Raw genomic sequence first — 13273 nt, forward strand, 5'->3', positions numbered from 1 at the left:
TTAACACCACCAGGCTCCGTCACAACATTAACACCAGCAGGCTCCGTCACAACATTAACACCAGCAGGCTCCGTCACAACATTAACACCACCAGGCTCCGTCACAATCATTAACACACCAGGCTCCGTCACATCATTAACACCAGGCTCCGTCACAACATTAACACCAGCAGGCTCCGTCACATTATTAACACCACCAGGCTCCGTCACAACATTAACACCAGGCTCCGTCACAACATTAACAACACCAGGCTCCGTCACAACATTAACACCAGCCAGGCTCCGTCACAACATTAACACCAGGCTCCGTCACAACATTAACACCAGGCTCCGTCACAACATAAACACCACAGGCTCCGTCACATTATTAACACCACCAGGCTCCGTCACAACATTAACACCAGGCTCCGTCACAACATTAACACCAGCAGGCTCCGTCACACTATTAACACCAGCCAGGCTCCGTCACAACATTAACACCAGGCTCCGTCACAACATTAACACACCAGGCTTCCGTCACATATTAACACCACCAGGCTCCGTCACAACATTAACACCACCAGGCTCCGTCACAACATTAACACCAGCAGGCTCCGTCACAACATTAACACCAGCAGGCTCCGTCACAACATTAACACCACCAGGCTCCGTCACAACATTAACACCACCAGGCTCCGTCACAACATTAACACCAGCAGGCTCCGTCACAACATTAACACCAGGCTCCGTCACATCATTAACACCAGGCTCCGTCACAACATTAACACCACCAGGCTCCGTCACAACATTAACACCACCAGGCTCCGTCACAACATTAACACCAGGCTCCGTCACATCATTAACACCACCAGGCTCCGTCACAACATTAACACCAGCAGGCTCCGTCACAACATTAACACCAGGCTCCGTCACATCATTAACACCACCAGGCTCCGTCACAACATTAACACCACCAGGCTCCGTCACAACATTAACACCACCAGGCTCCGTCACAACATTAACACCAGGCTCCGTCACATCATTAACACCACCAGGCTCCGTCACAACATTAACACCACCAGGCTCCGTCACAACATTAACACCAGGCTCCGTCACATCGTTAACACCAGGCTCCGTCACAACATTAACACCAGCAGGCTCCGTCACAACATTAACACCAGGCTCCGTCACAACATTAACACCAGGCTCCGTCACAACATTAACACCAGCAGGCTCCGTCACAACATTAACACCAGGCTCCGTCACAACATTAACACCAGGCTCCGTCACAACATTAACACCAGCAGGCTCCGTCACATTATTAACACCACCAGGCTCCGTCACAACATTAACACCAGGCTCCGTCACATCATTAACACCAGGCTCCGTCACAACATTAACACCACCAGGCTCCGTCACAACATTAACACCAGGCTCCGTCACATCATTAACACCAGGCTCCGTCACAACATTAACACCACCAGGCTCCGTCACAACATTAACAACACCAGGCTCCGTCACAACATTAACACCAGCAGGCTCCGTCACAACATTAACAACACCAGGCTCCGTCACACCATTAACACCAGGCTCCGTCACAACATTAACACCAGGCTCCGTCACAACATTAACACCAGGCTCCGTCACAACATTAACACCTGGCTCCGTCACAACATTAACACCAGCAGGCTCCGTCACAACATTAACAACACCAGGCTCCGTCACAACATTAACACCAGCAGGCTCCGTCACAACATTAACAACACCAGGCTCCGTCACAACATTAACACCAGCAGGCTCCGTCACAACATTAACACGACCAGGCTCCGTCACAACATTAACACCACCAGGCTCCGTCACAACATTAACACCACCAGGCTCCGTCACAACATTAACACCAGCAGGCTCCGTCACAACATTAACACCAGGCTCCGTCACATCATTAACACCAGGCTCCGTCACAACATTAACACCACCAGGCTCCGTCACAACATTAACACCACCAGGCTCCGTCACAACATTAACACCAGGCTCCGTCACATCATTAACACCACCAGGCTCCGTCACAACATTAACACCAGCAGGCTCCGTCACAACATTAACACCAGGCTCCGTCACATCATTAACACCACCAGGCTCCGTCACAACATTAACACCACCAGGCTCCGTCACAACATTAACACCACCAGGCTCCGTCACAACATTAACACCAGGCTCCGTCACATCATTAACACCACCAGGCTCCGTCACAACATTAACACCACCAGGCTCCGTCACAACATTAACACCAGGCTCCGTCACATCGTTAACACCAGGCTCCGTCACAACATTAACACCAGCAGGCTCCGTCACAACATTAACACCAGGCTCCGTCACAACATTAACACCAGGCTCCGTCACAACATTAACACCAGCAGGCTCCGTCACAACATTAACACCAGGCTCCGTCACAACATTAACACCAGGCTCCGTCACAACATTAACACCAGCAGGCTCCGTCACATTATTAACACCACCAGGCTCCGTCACAACATTAACACCAGGCTCCGTCACATCATTAACACCAGGCTCCGTCACAACATTAACACCACCAGGCTCCGTCACAACATTAACACCAGGCTCCGTCACATCATTAACACCAGGCTCCGTCACAACATTAACACCACCAGGCTCCGTCACAACATTAACAACACCAGGCTCCGTCACAACATTAACACCAGCAGGCTCCGTCACAACATTAACAACACCAGGCTCCGTCACACCATTAACACCAGGCTCCGTCACAACATTAACACCACCAGGCTCCGTCACAACATTAACACCAGGCTCCGTCACAACATTAACACCAGGCTCCGTCACAACATTAACAACACCAGGCTCCGTCACAACATTAACAACACCAGGCTCCGTCACATTATTAACACCACCAGGCTCCGTCACAACATTAACACCAGGCTCCGTCACAACATTAACACCACCAGGCTCCGTCACAACATTAACACCAGGCTCCGTCACAACATTAACACCTGGCTCCGTCACATTAGGTGTGATCAATGAACGTCTTCAGGTTCTGATCCTCCAAGATATTTATTAAACTTTTTTCCGGAAAATTGAGGCTTGATTCTGAGAGGTTTTCAATAATAAACTTTTAATGGAAAGAAACAATAATATTTGTGAAATTTGTCATGTATTTATATTGTAAAGTGAAGATATCTTCCGAGTGCCACTTACAGGATTTTTTCTGGCAAGTGAAGACAATTTTTAAATTACAATTAAAAGTTTTTTCTGACAAGTGAGGATACTTTTCATTATTCAAATAAATTTTTTTATTGAACAGTGAAGATAGTTTTTAAATTCCAGTTAAAAGCAAAATTTTATAGGGGGGGGGGGGCCATTGGTGGTGTGTTGTGAGAGTGTGAGAGAGGGGGCACTAATAAGGAACACCACCACAGGTGTGTTGTGAGAGTGTGAGAGAGGGGGCACTAATAAGGAACACCATCACAGGTGTGTTGTGAGAGTGTGAGAGAGGGGGCACTAATAAGGAACACCATCACAGGTGTGTTGTGAGAGTGTGAGAGAGGGGGCACTAATAAGGAACACCACCACAGGTGTGTTGTGAGTGTGTGAGAGAGGGGGCACTAATAAGGAACACCATCACAGGTGTGTTGTGAGAGTGTGAGAGAGGGGGCACTAATAAGGAACACCACCACAGGTGTGTTGTGAGAGTGTGAGAGAGGGGGCACTAATAAGGAACACCATCACAGGTGTGTTGTGAGAGTGTGAGAGAGGGGGCACTAATAAGGAACACCATCACAGGTGTGTTGTGAGAGTGTGAGAGAGGGGGCACTAATAAGGAACACCACCACAGGTGTGTTGTGAGTCTGTGAGAGAGGGGGCACTAATAAGGAACACCATCACAGGTGTGTTGTGAGAGTGTGAGAGAGGGGGCACTAATAAGGAACACCATCACAGGTGTGTTGTGAGAGTGTGAGAGAGGGGGCACTAATAAGGAACACCATCACAGGTGTGTTGTGAGAGTGTGAGAGAGGGGGCACTAATAAGGAACACCACCACAGGTGTGTTGTGAGAGTGTGAGAGAGGGGGCACTAATAAGGAACACCATCACAGGTGTGTTGTGAGAGTGTGAGAGAGGGGGCACTAATAAGGAACACCATCACAGGTGTGTTGTGAGAGTGTGAGAGAGGGGGCACTAATAAGGAACACCATCACAGGTGTGTTGTGAGAGTGTGAGAGAGGGGGCTCTAATAAGGAACACCATCACAGGTGTGTTGTAAGAGTGTGAGAGAGGGGGCACTAATAAGGAACACCACCACAGGTGTGTTGTGAGAGTGTGAGAGAGGGGGCACTAATAAGGAACACCACCACAGGTGTGTTGTGAGAGTGTGAGAGAGGGGGCACTAATAAGGAACACCACCACAGGTGTGTTGAGAGTGTGAGAGAGGGGGCACTAATAAGGAACACCATCACAGGTAAGGAGTGTCACGACAACAGTCCGTACTGTAGCTTCTGGGCGGAGGCTGGAGAGTGCACAACCAACCCCACCTACATGACCATCTTCTGCAAGCTGTCATGCGCCATCTGTCACGCCCCAGGTCAGTCCCCCCCCCCAGGCAGCACCACGAACCGGTTCACCTGTGAGGACCCGCTGGTTGGTCCTCACACGCAACCCGGCTCCGTCACGGACATGTCTGTGTCCCACAGTTACTCTCAGGGGAGCTGCTTCTCCTGGTCCTGTAAGGCGTTGACCCAAACTTTTGTCTCTGTACCTGTGCAAAACCTTCTTCCTCCTCTGTCCTTAGTTGGTGATGGTGTGGCTGTGGTGGGTGATGGTGTGGCTGTGGTGGGTGATGGTGTGGCTGTGGTGGGTGATGGTGTGACTGTGGTGGGTGATGGTGTGGCTGTGGTGGGTGATGGTGTGGCTGTGGTGGGTGATGGTGTGGCTGTGGTGGGTGGTGGTGTGGCTGTGATGGTGTGGCTGTGGTGGGTGATGGTGTGGCTGTGGTGGGTGATGGTGTGGCTGTGGTGGGTGATGGTGTGGCTGTGGTGGGTGATGGTGTGGCTGTGGTGGGTGATGGTGTGGCTGTGGTGGGTGATGGTGTGGCTGTGGTGGGTGGTGGTGTGGCTGTGATGGTGTGGCTGTGGTGGGTGATGGTGTGGCTGTGGTGGGTGATGGTGTGGCTGTGGTGGGTGATGGTGTGACTGTGGTGGGTGATGGTGTGGCTATGGTGAGTGATGGTGTGACTGTGGTGGATGATGGTGTGGCTGTGGTGGGTGATGGTGTGACTGTGGTGGGTGATGGTGTGGCTGTGGTGGGTGATGGTGTGGCTGTGGTGGGTGGTGGTGTGGCTGTGGTGGGTGATGGTGTGGCTGTGGTGGGTGGTGGTGTGGCTGTGGAGGGTGATGGTGTGGCTGTGGTGGGTGGTGGTGTGGCTGTGGTGGGTGATGGTGTGGCTGTGGAGGGTGATGGTGTGGCTGTGGTGGGTGGTGGTGTGGCTGTGGTGGGTGATGGTGTGGCTGTGGAGGGTGGTGGTGTGGCTGTGGTGGGTGGTGGTGTGGCTGTGGTGGGTGATGGTGTGGCTGTGGTGGGTGGTGGTGTGGCTGTGGTGGGTGATGGTGTGGCTGTGGAGGGTGATGGTGTGGCTGTGGTGGGTGATGGTGTGGCTGTGGTGGGTGGTGGTGTGGCTGTGGAGGGTGATGGTGTGGCTGTGGTGGGTGGTGGTGTGGCTGTGGAGGGTAATGGTGTGGCTGTGGTGGGTGATGGTGTGGCTGTGGAGGGTGATGGTGTGGCTGTGGTGGGTGATGGTGTGGCTGTGGTGGGTGATGGTGTGGCTGTGGTGGGTGGTGGTGTGGCTGTGGTGGGTGATGGTGTGGCTGTGGTGGGTGATGGTGTGGCTGTGGTGGGTGATGGTGTGGCTGTGGTGGGTGGTGGTGTGGCTGTGGTGGGTGATGGTGTGGCTGTGGTGGGTGATGGTGTGGCTGTGGTGGGTGGTGGTGTGGCTGTGGAGGGTAATGGTGTGGCTGTGGTGGGTGATGGTGTGGCTGTGGTGGGTGATGGTGTGGCTATAGTTTGTTGACTGAGCAGCAGCGTCAGTGAATGCAAAATAAGATAAGATAAGATAAGATAAGATAAGATAAGATAAGATAAGATAATTATTCAGGTAAAAGTACATACATAGAAGATGAGTTACAAAGATAATGTTGGATTAACAGACAGAGGTAGTACATACAATACCTAAGGCCACTAATACTCCCAGTGTTTCGGGCAAGGTGAGGGGGGAACACTTAAACTACACCTTAATATTAATCGAGATCAAAAGCTTAAATTTAATTTAAAAAATGGATAAAAATAAAAAGATAAAGGTAATAATTACATGATGGATAAAACAGCAGAAAATGCATCAGAACAGCAGAAGGAATTTTAACTTAATAAACAGAAGATTACAATTGTGTATAAGTTTATACATGACATATATCAGCAGGTGAACAAGTTGGTCAAGCATCAATAATGTTGGAAAATAGTAAGACATGGGTTGACATTTAGGGGTAAGGTAGGTTACAGGGAGTTAATTAGGTAGTGTTTAGTTTTTATCTTAAACTGGTTGAGAGAGGTACAGTCTTTAACATGGTTGGGAAGGTCATTCCACATTCTGGGTCCCTTGATTTGTAAAGCATTTCTAGTTTGGTTAAGTCGTACTCTTGGAATATCAAATAGGTATTTGTTTCTGGTGTGATGCTCATGGGTTCTGTTACAACCTTCTAGGAAGCTTCTAAGGTCAGGATTGGCATTACAGTTCAGCGTTTTATATATGTATAATACACATGAGAGAATGTGCAGTGACTTAATATCTAACATATTCAGAGATTTGAGTAGGGGTACCGAGTGATGTCTGGGGCCAGAGTTGGATATTGTCCTAATAGCAGCTTTGTGTTGAGTAATTAGAGGACGTAAATGATTTTGGGTTATCTTGAGGTTATCTTGAGATGATTTCGGGGCTTTAGTGTCCCCGGGGCCCGGTCCTCGACCAGGCCTCCACCCCCAGGAAGCAGCCCGTGACAGCTGACTAACACCCAGGTACCTATTTTACTGCTAGGTAACAGGGGCATAGGATGAAAGAAACTTTGCCCATTGTTTCTCGCCGGCGCCTGGGATCGAACCCAGGACCACAGGATCACAAGTCCAGCGTGCTGTCCGCTCGGCCGACCGGCTCCAGTAGTAGAACCCCAAGCACAAATATCATAGTTGAGATATGGATAGATGAGAGAGTAATAGAGCGTCACCAGGGCAGGGCGGGGTACATAATATCTGATCTTAGAAAGAACGCCAACAGTTTCAGAAACTTTTTTTTGCTATATTTAGAATGTGTCCCTGGAAATTCAGCTTGTTATCGATGAGGACACCAAGGAATTTACCATCTACTTTGTTACTGATTTGGATATTATTTATTCTTAAATTAATTTCATTTGAGGATTTATTACCAAACAAAATATAGAAAGTTTTGTCAGTGTTAAGGGTGAGTTTGTTAGCAGTTAGCCAAAGATGGACTTTATTTAGTTCAATATTCACAGGGGACATTTAGAGCAAGAGGGTCAGGACTGGAGTAAATGAAGGTTGTGTCATCAGCAAATAAGATTGGTTTGAGGTGTTGAGAGGCATTTGGAAGGTCATTAATGTAGATGAGAAAGAGGAGAGGGCCAAGTATGCTGCTCTGAGGAACACCAATGTTGATGGGTAGGGTGGGAGAAATGGAATTATTCACAGAAACATACTGGAGCCTGTCAGTAAGGTAAGACTGAAGGTATTGGAGGGAGTGACCTCAGACTCCATAATGATGTAATTTAAGAAGAAGGTTTTGGTGGTTGACAGTGTCAAAAGCCTTACGCAGGTCCACAAATAACCCAACAGGGAACTCCTTTTTATCAAGAGCTGCATGTATCAAGTTAATCATACTAATAAGTGCATCGTTAGTGCTTTTTTTGGGGGTCTGAAGCCATATTGACAAGAGCTAAGTATATTGTGTTTGGCTAGATAAGAGTAAAGCTGCTTGTAGATTAGTTTTTCAAATATTTTTGACAAGTTAGGCAGAACTGATATGGGTCTGAAGTTGTTGACATCAGTGAGATCACCACATTTGTGGACTGGGGTTAGTCTCGCTTATTTAGAATATCCAAATATTCTTCATTTTGCGTATTTAATGGTTTTTAATGAATTTTAATAAATATTATAAGAAATGTATTTTAAGCTGAATATGTATTCTAAGCTTCACTGACTTTAAGCTTGTATGATTCAATTTTGGCGCTGAAATAATATTATGATTCTTGTGACTTATTTTGTTAATGGAAGCCTTGTCTGTCCTCACATTGTGGGTAATATTGTGGCTTGTGAAGCAGGGAAAATGTTTAATGTATTGTAACTTTATGTATATTGTCTGTCTTTGTCTGTCACATTCACTCACTCACACACTCACTGTCTCACTCACACACTCACTGTCTCACTCTCACACTCACTGTCTCACTCACACACTCACTGCCTCACTCACACACTCACTGTCTCACTCACACACTCACTGTCTCACTCACACACTCACTGTCTCACTCACACACTCACTGTCTCACTCTCACACTCACTGTCTCACTCTCACACTCACTGTCTCACTCTCACACTCACTGTCTCACTCTCACACTCACTGTCTCACTCTCACACTCACTGTCTCACTCTCACACTCACTGTCTCACTCTCACTGTCTCACTCTCACACTCACTGTCTCACTCTCACACTCACTGTCTCACTCACACACTCACTGTCTCACTCACACACTCACTGTCTCACTCACACACTCACTGTCTCACTCACACACTCACTGTCTCACTCTCACACTCACTGTCTCACTCTCACACTCACTGTCTCACTCTCACACTCACTGTCTCACTCTCACACTCACTGTCTCACTCACACACTCACTGTCTCACTCACACACTCACTGTCTCACTCACACACTCACTGTCTCACTCACACACTCACTGTCTCACTCTCACACTCACTGTCTCACTCTCACACTCACTGTCTCACTCTCACACTCACTGTCTCACTCTCACACTCACTGTCTCACTCTCACACTCACTGTCTCACTCTCACACTCACTGTCTCACTCACACACTCACTGTCTTACTCACACACTCACTGTCTCACTCACACACTCACTGTCTCACTCTCACACTCACTGTCTCACTCACACACTCACTGTCTCACTCACACACTCACTGTCTCACTCACACACTCACTGTCTCACTCACACACTCACTGTCTCACTCACACACTCACTGTCTCACTCACACACTCACTGTCTCACTCACACACTCACTGTCTCACTCACACACTCACTGTCTCACTCACACACTCACTGTCTCACTCACACACTCACTGTCTCACTCACACACTCTCTGTCTCACTCACACACTCACTGTCTCACTCACACACTCACTGTCTCACTCACACACTCTCTGTCTCACTCACACACTCACTGTCTCACTCACACACTCACTGTCTCACTCACACACTCACTGTCTCACTCACACACTCACTGTCTCACTCACACACTCACTGTCTCACTCACACACTCACTGTCTCACTCACACACTCACTGTCTCACTCACACACTCTCTGTCTCACTCACACACTCACTGTCTCACTCACACACTCACTGTCTCACTCACACACTCACTGTCTCACTCACACACTCACTGTCTCACTCACACACTCACTGTCTCACTCACACACTCACTGTCTCACTCACACACTCACTGTCTCACTCACACACTCACACTCTCGCTCTCACCAACAAGAGTCCCAAACAACCATGACGTGACGCCACCATGTAAACAACCATGACGTGACGCCACCATGTAACAACCATGACGTGACGCCAGCATGTAACCAACCATGACGTGACGCCAGCATGTAACCAACCATGACGTGACGCCAGCATGTAACCAACCATGACGTGACGCCAGCATGTAGCCAACCATGACGTGACGCCAGCATGTAACCAACCATGACGTGACGCCAGCATGTAACCAACCATAACGTGACGCCAGCATGTAACCAACCATGACGTGACGCCACCATGTAACAACCATGACGTGACGCCAGCATGTAAACAACCATGACGTGACGCCACCATGTAACCAACCATGACGTGACGCCAGCATGTAACCAACCATGACGTGACGCCAGCATGTAACCAACCATGACGTGACGCCAGCATGTAAACAACCATGACGTGACGCCACCATGTAACAACCATGACGTGACGCCACCATGTAAACAACCATGACGTGACGCCACCATGTAAACAACCATGACGTGACGCCACCATGTAAACAACCATGACGTGACGCCACCATGTAAACAACCATGACGTGACGCCACCATGTAAACAACCATGACGTGACGCCACCATGTAAACAACCATGACGTGACGCCACCATGTAAACAACCATGACGTGACGCCACCATGTAAACAACCATGACGTGACGCCACCATGTAAACAACCATGACGTGACGCCAGCATGTAACCAACCCACCGGCAGGTCTAACCACCATCCCCCCCCCCCCCCCACAGAGGAGAGCGGGGCCTGCGAGGACCGACACAAGCACTGCGCCGCCTGGTACGAGTCTGGACAGTGTCGTACCAACCCAAACTACATGTTGGTCTACTGCAGGAAGTCGTGCAGGCAGTGTTGAGCTGGCCGTGGCCGTGGTGGTGGCGGTGTGGTGCCTGAGGCGGCGGTATAGTCCCCTCACAGCACCTACACAGAAGGCCTCGACCCCTACTATATCGCCCGGTGGTGTTACCAGCAGGGGAGGACGCTGGGGAGGTAGGGTGTCTCTCCAGTGTGGAGCGTCTCACCTAACTTGCACTCACTCCTCGCCACCAGTACTCACATCATTCACTCCAGTACTCTCTACAACAACAGTCAGCCATGGGAGTCACGTGTCATGACAGCCATGATAGAGGGGCACTGTCATGTCACCAGCCGTCACCATGGAGTAAGATCACCGAGGGCTCTGCTCCTCCTCCTCTCTGTATAGATAGCACAGATCCTCTTAACTCCTTTATGCTCCACCTTGACTAATTATTTATGTTGTTTACTCTAGTGGCCTCTACGAGGAGAGGAAGCGGGCGGCTTGTCAAAGGTTCCCTCCCCCACTGTGCTAGGATGATACAAGAATACCCCCTCTAATTGAATCTCAAAATGCAATTTGATAGAATTATTAGATTCATGCAGAAATCACATAAATGTGATTTATATCAATGAGATAATCCACTGGGATTTTTCCCAGTGGATTCCTTCCACCCGAGTGCTTGTGGGTCGTACATAAAAACCTGGACGGACTTCAGTAGAAACTTCCAGACTTCCCATGATATCAGGTGGCAGTGGTGGTTTAGTGGTAGAGTACACGACTGACAATGCACGAGTCGTAGATTCGTCCCCACCTAGAGTTCCAGTGGATTTTTTATTTATTATAGTTCTAAACTACTTTTTCTCCCAGTTAGACCATTATTAAGGAATCATTATCCCAGACACGTAAGCTCCCGCTTGGCTGAGGGAAGTATGACAACGGTAAACTGTGTACTAACAAAACACGGTTCCTTAATTAATACAAATCAATAGCAGACATTCGTTTACAGCCTCATGTGAACCTTAGTTCTTATGGGAATACCGTTTATGACTTTAAGCTTGTATGATTAATCTTTGGCACTGAAATTATTATGATTTATTTGGTTAATGAGAGCCTAATTGCCTGTCCTCACACTATGGTTAGTGTGAGGACACCAAAAAAATGTATTTTGACCGGACAGCAAGACGCCTCAATTTTTGGAGGCGTCAAACATTAGTGACTTCTCCTCTGGTGACTTCCCTGATACAAGTTTATAATCACTTAATGATATATCAGCAAGTTCAATAAAAGTTATACAATTTATCATTACTCATCAGATCACTATGTGATCACAATTGAATATAGTAGATTACAAGTCATTCGTATTAATCAATATTCAACATCTTATTACACCAGTATTTTGGTCATTATTCATAAAACTGGAACGATGATAATTGTTACAAGGAATAAATGAATTAAATAAATAAATAAACAACAATCTCAGACGAATCAGCCAATAATACACTGCTGGTCCCTTCTATTAGAATATTCTACAGGACCTTCTCCCCGGCTCACAGAACGGTAGAGAGGGTCCTGTAAAACATTATTGATGAAAATGTGACTCCTACTGACATCAACCAGAAGATTGAACCAATAATATACTATAAGAGCAAGATGACTGCCAACTTGCTCATAAACAACTCTCCTGACACCAAACAAACCCACTTGAAAGAGACAAATCTCACCAATTCCCACTTGAGTACTGTCGACCCCCAACGATTTTAATATATGGGCAAGACAACAACATCCCTTTCAAGGTGCCTAACAATGCACAAACACATGAAGATTGGACATTGTCAAGGCATTAAACATCAAACAAACCCAACCAACTGTCACCACACATCTCTCCGGTCTTTGAGAACACGGTGAAATATCCGACATACTGTCCCAGCCATCACGGAAACATTGGGGGCTTGGTAAGCTGCAATGAGCCTATTGGCACAGATGTGAGATGCTTAGCCTTCACCTCATCCCCGGCTATATCCGGCTGCTCAAATACTTGTATCCACTTGATCTCTGACTTTAATTATGCTAACGTTAAGAGCCAACGAAATGCATCTCTTAAGTTAAAGGTCTTAATAAAATTATAAAATGAACTTTGGAGAGTTAATTTTTCAAATTCCTTCTCAGGTGAAGAAAAACATGAGAAAATTCGTGCTACAATTACTTATGGTCACCCTTTCTGTCGTATTCAGTAATGTAACATATAATTAATTGTAATTGACATTGTAGACATTATAATATGTCTACAAGAAAGATTGCTCCCAAAATATACTAACATATGAGATGGTAAAATGCAACACACTACTAATTTATAAAAATAATTATCTATTAATTAAAACCACAATAAATGGAGACTGGATAGTTCAATGTCAAGTCGGGACCATATTCAGCAGTGAGTGAGAATGACAGCCTCAGTTGCATATACGATGTCAAGTCAGGACAATCAAAATTGGTTTTCATATATTTAAATAAAATTGGTGATAAATTATACCAGATTTATGAGAAAGAGACAAGGCTGTAGGCGCTGTTGTCTAAACCTGTCCTCTTACA

At 47.3% G+C, this 13273-nt stretch overlaps 1 protein-coding gene across 1 annotated transcript in view; it reads left to right on the plus strand.

Annotated features, from left to right (window-relative positions):
* LOC123761790 (zinc metalloproteinase nas-4) overlaps nucleotides 1-12816 on the plus strand; it is a 57879-nt gene extending 45063 nt beyond the window's left edge. Inside the window, 2 exon segments of the mRNA XM_045748001.2 lie at nucleotides 4469-4591; nucleotides 10620-12816. Of these exon segments, the coding sequence (XP_045603957.2) occupies nucleotides 4469-4591; nucleotides 10620-10741 (245 nt within the window). The 3' untranslated portion in view covers nucleotides 10742-12816.
* Nucleotides 12817-13273: the final 457 nt, after the last annotated feature.

The sequence above is a fragment of the Procambarus clarkii genome, chromosome 5 (genome assembly GCF_040958095.1).
Source record: "Procambarus clarkii isolate CNS0578487 chromosome 5, FALCON_Pclarkii_2.0, whole genome shotgun sequence".
Taxonomy (NCBI): domain Eukaryota; kingdom Metazoa; phylum Arthropoda; class Malacostraca; order Decapoda; family Cambaridae; genus Procambarus; species Procambarus clarkii.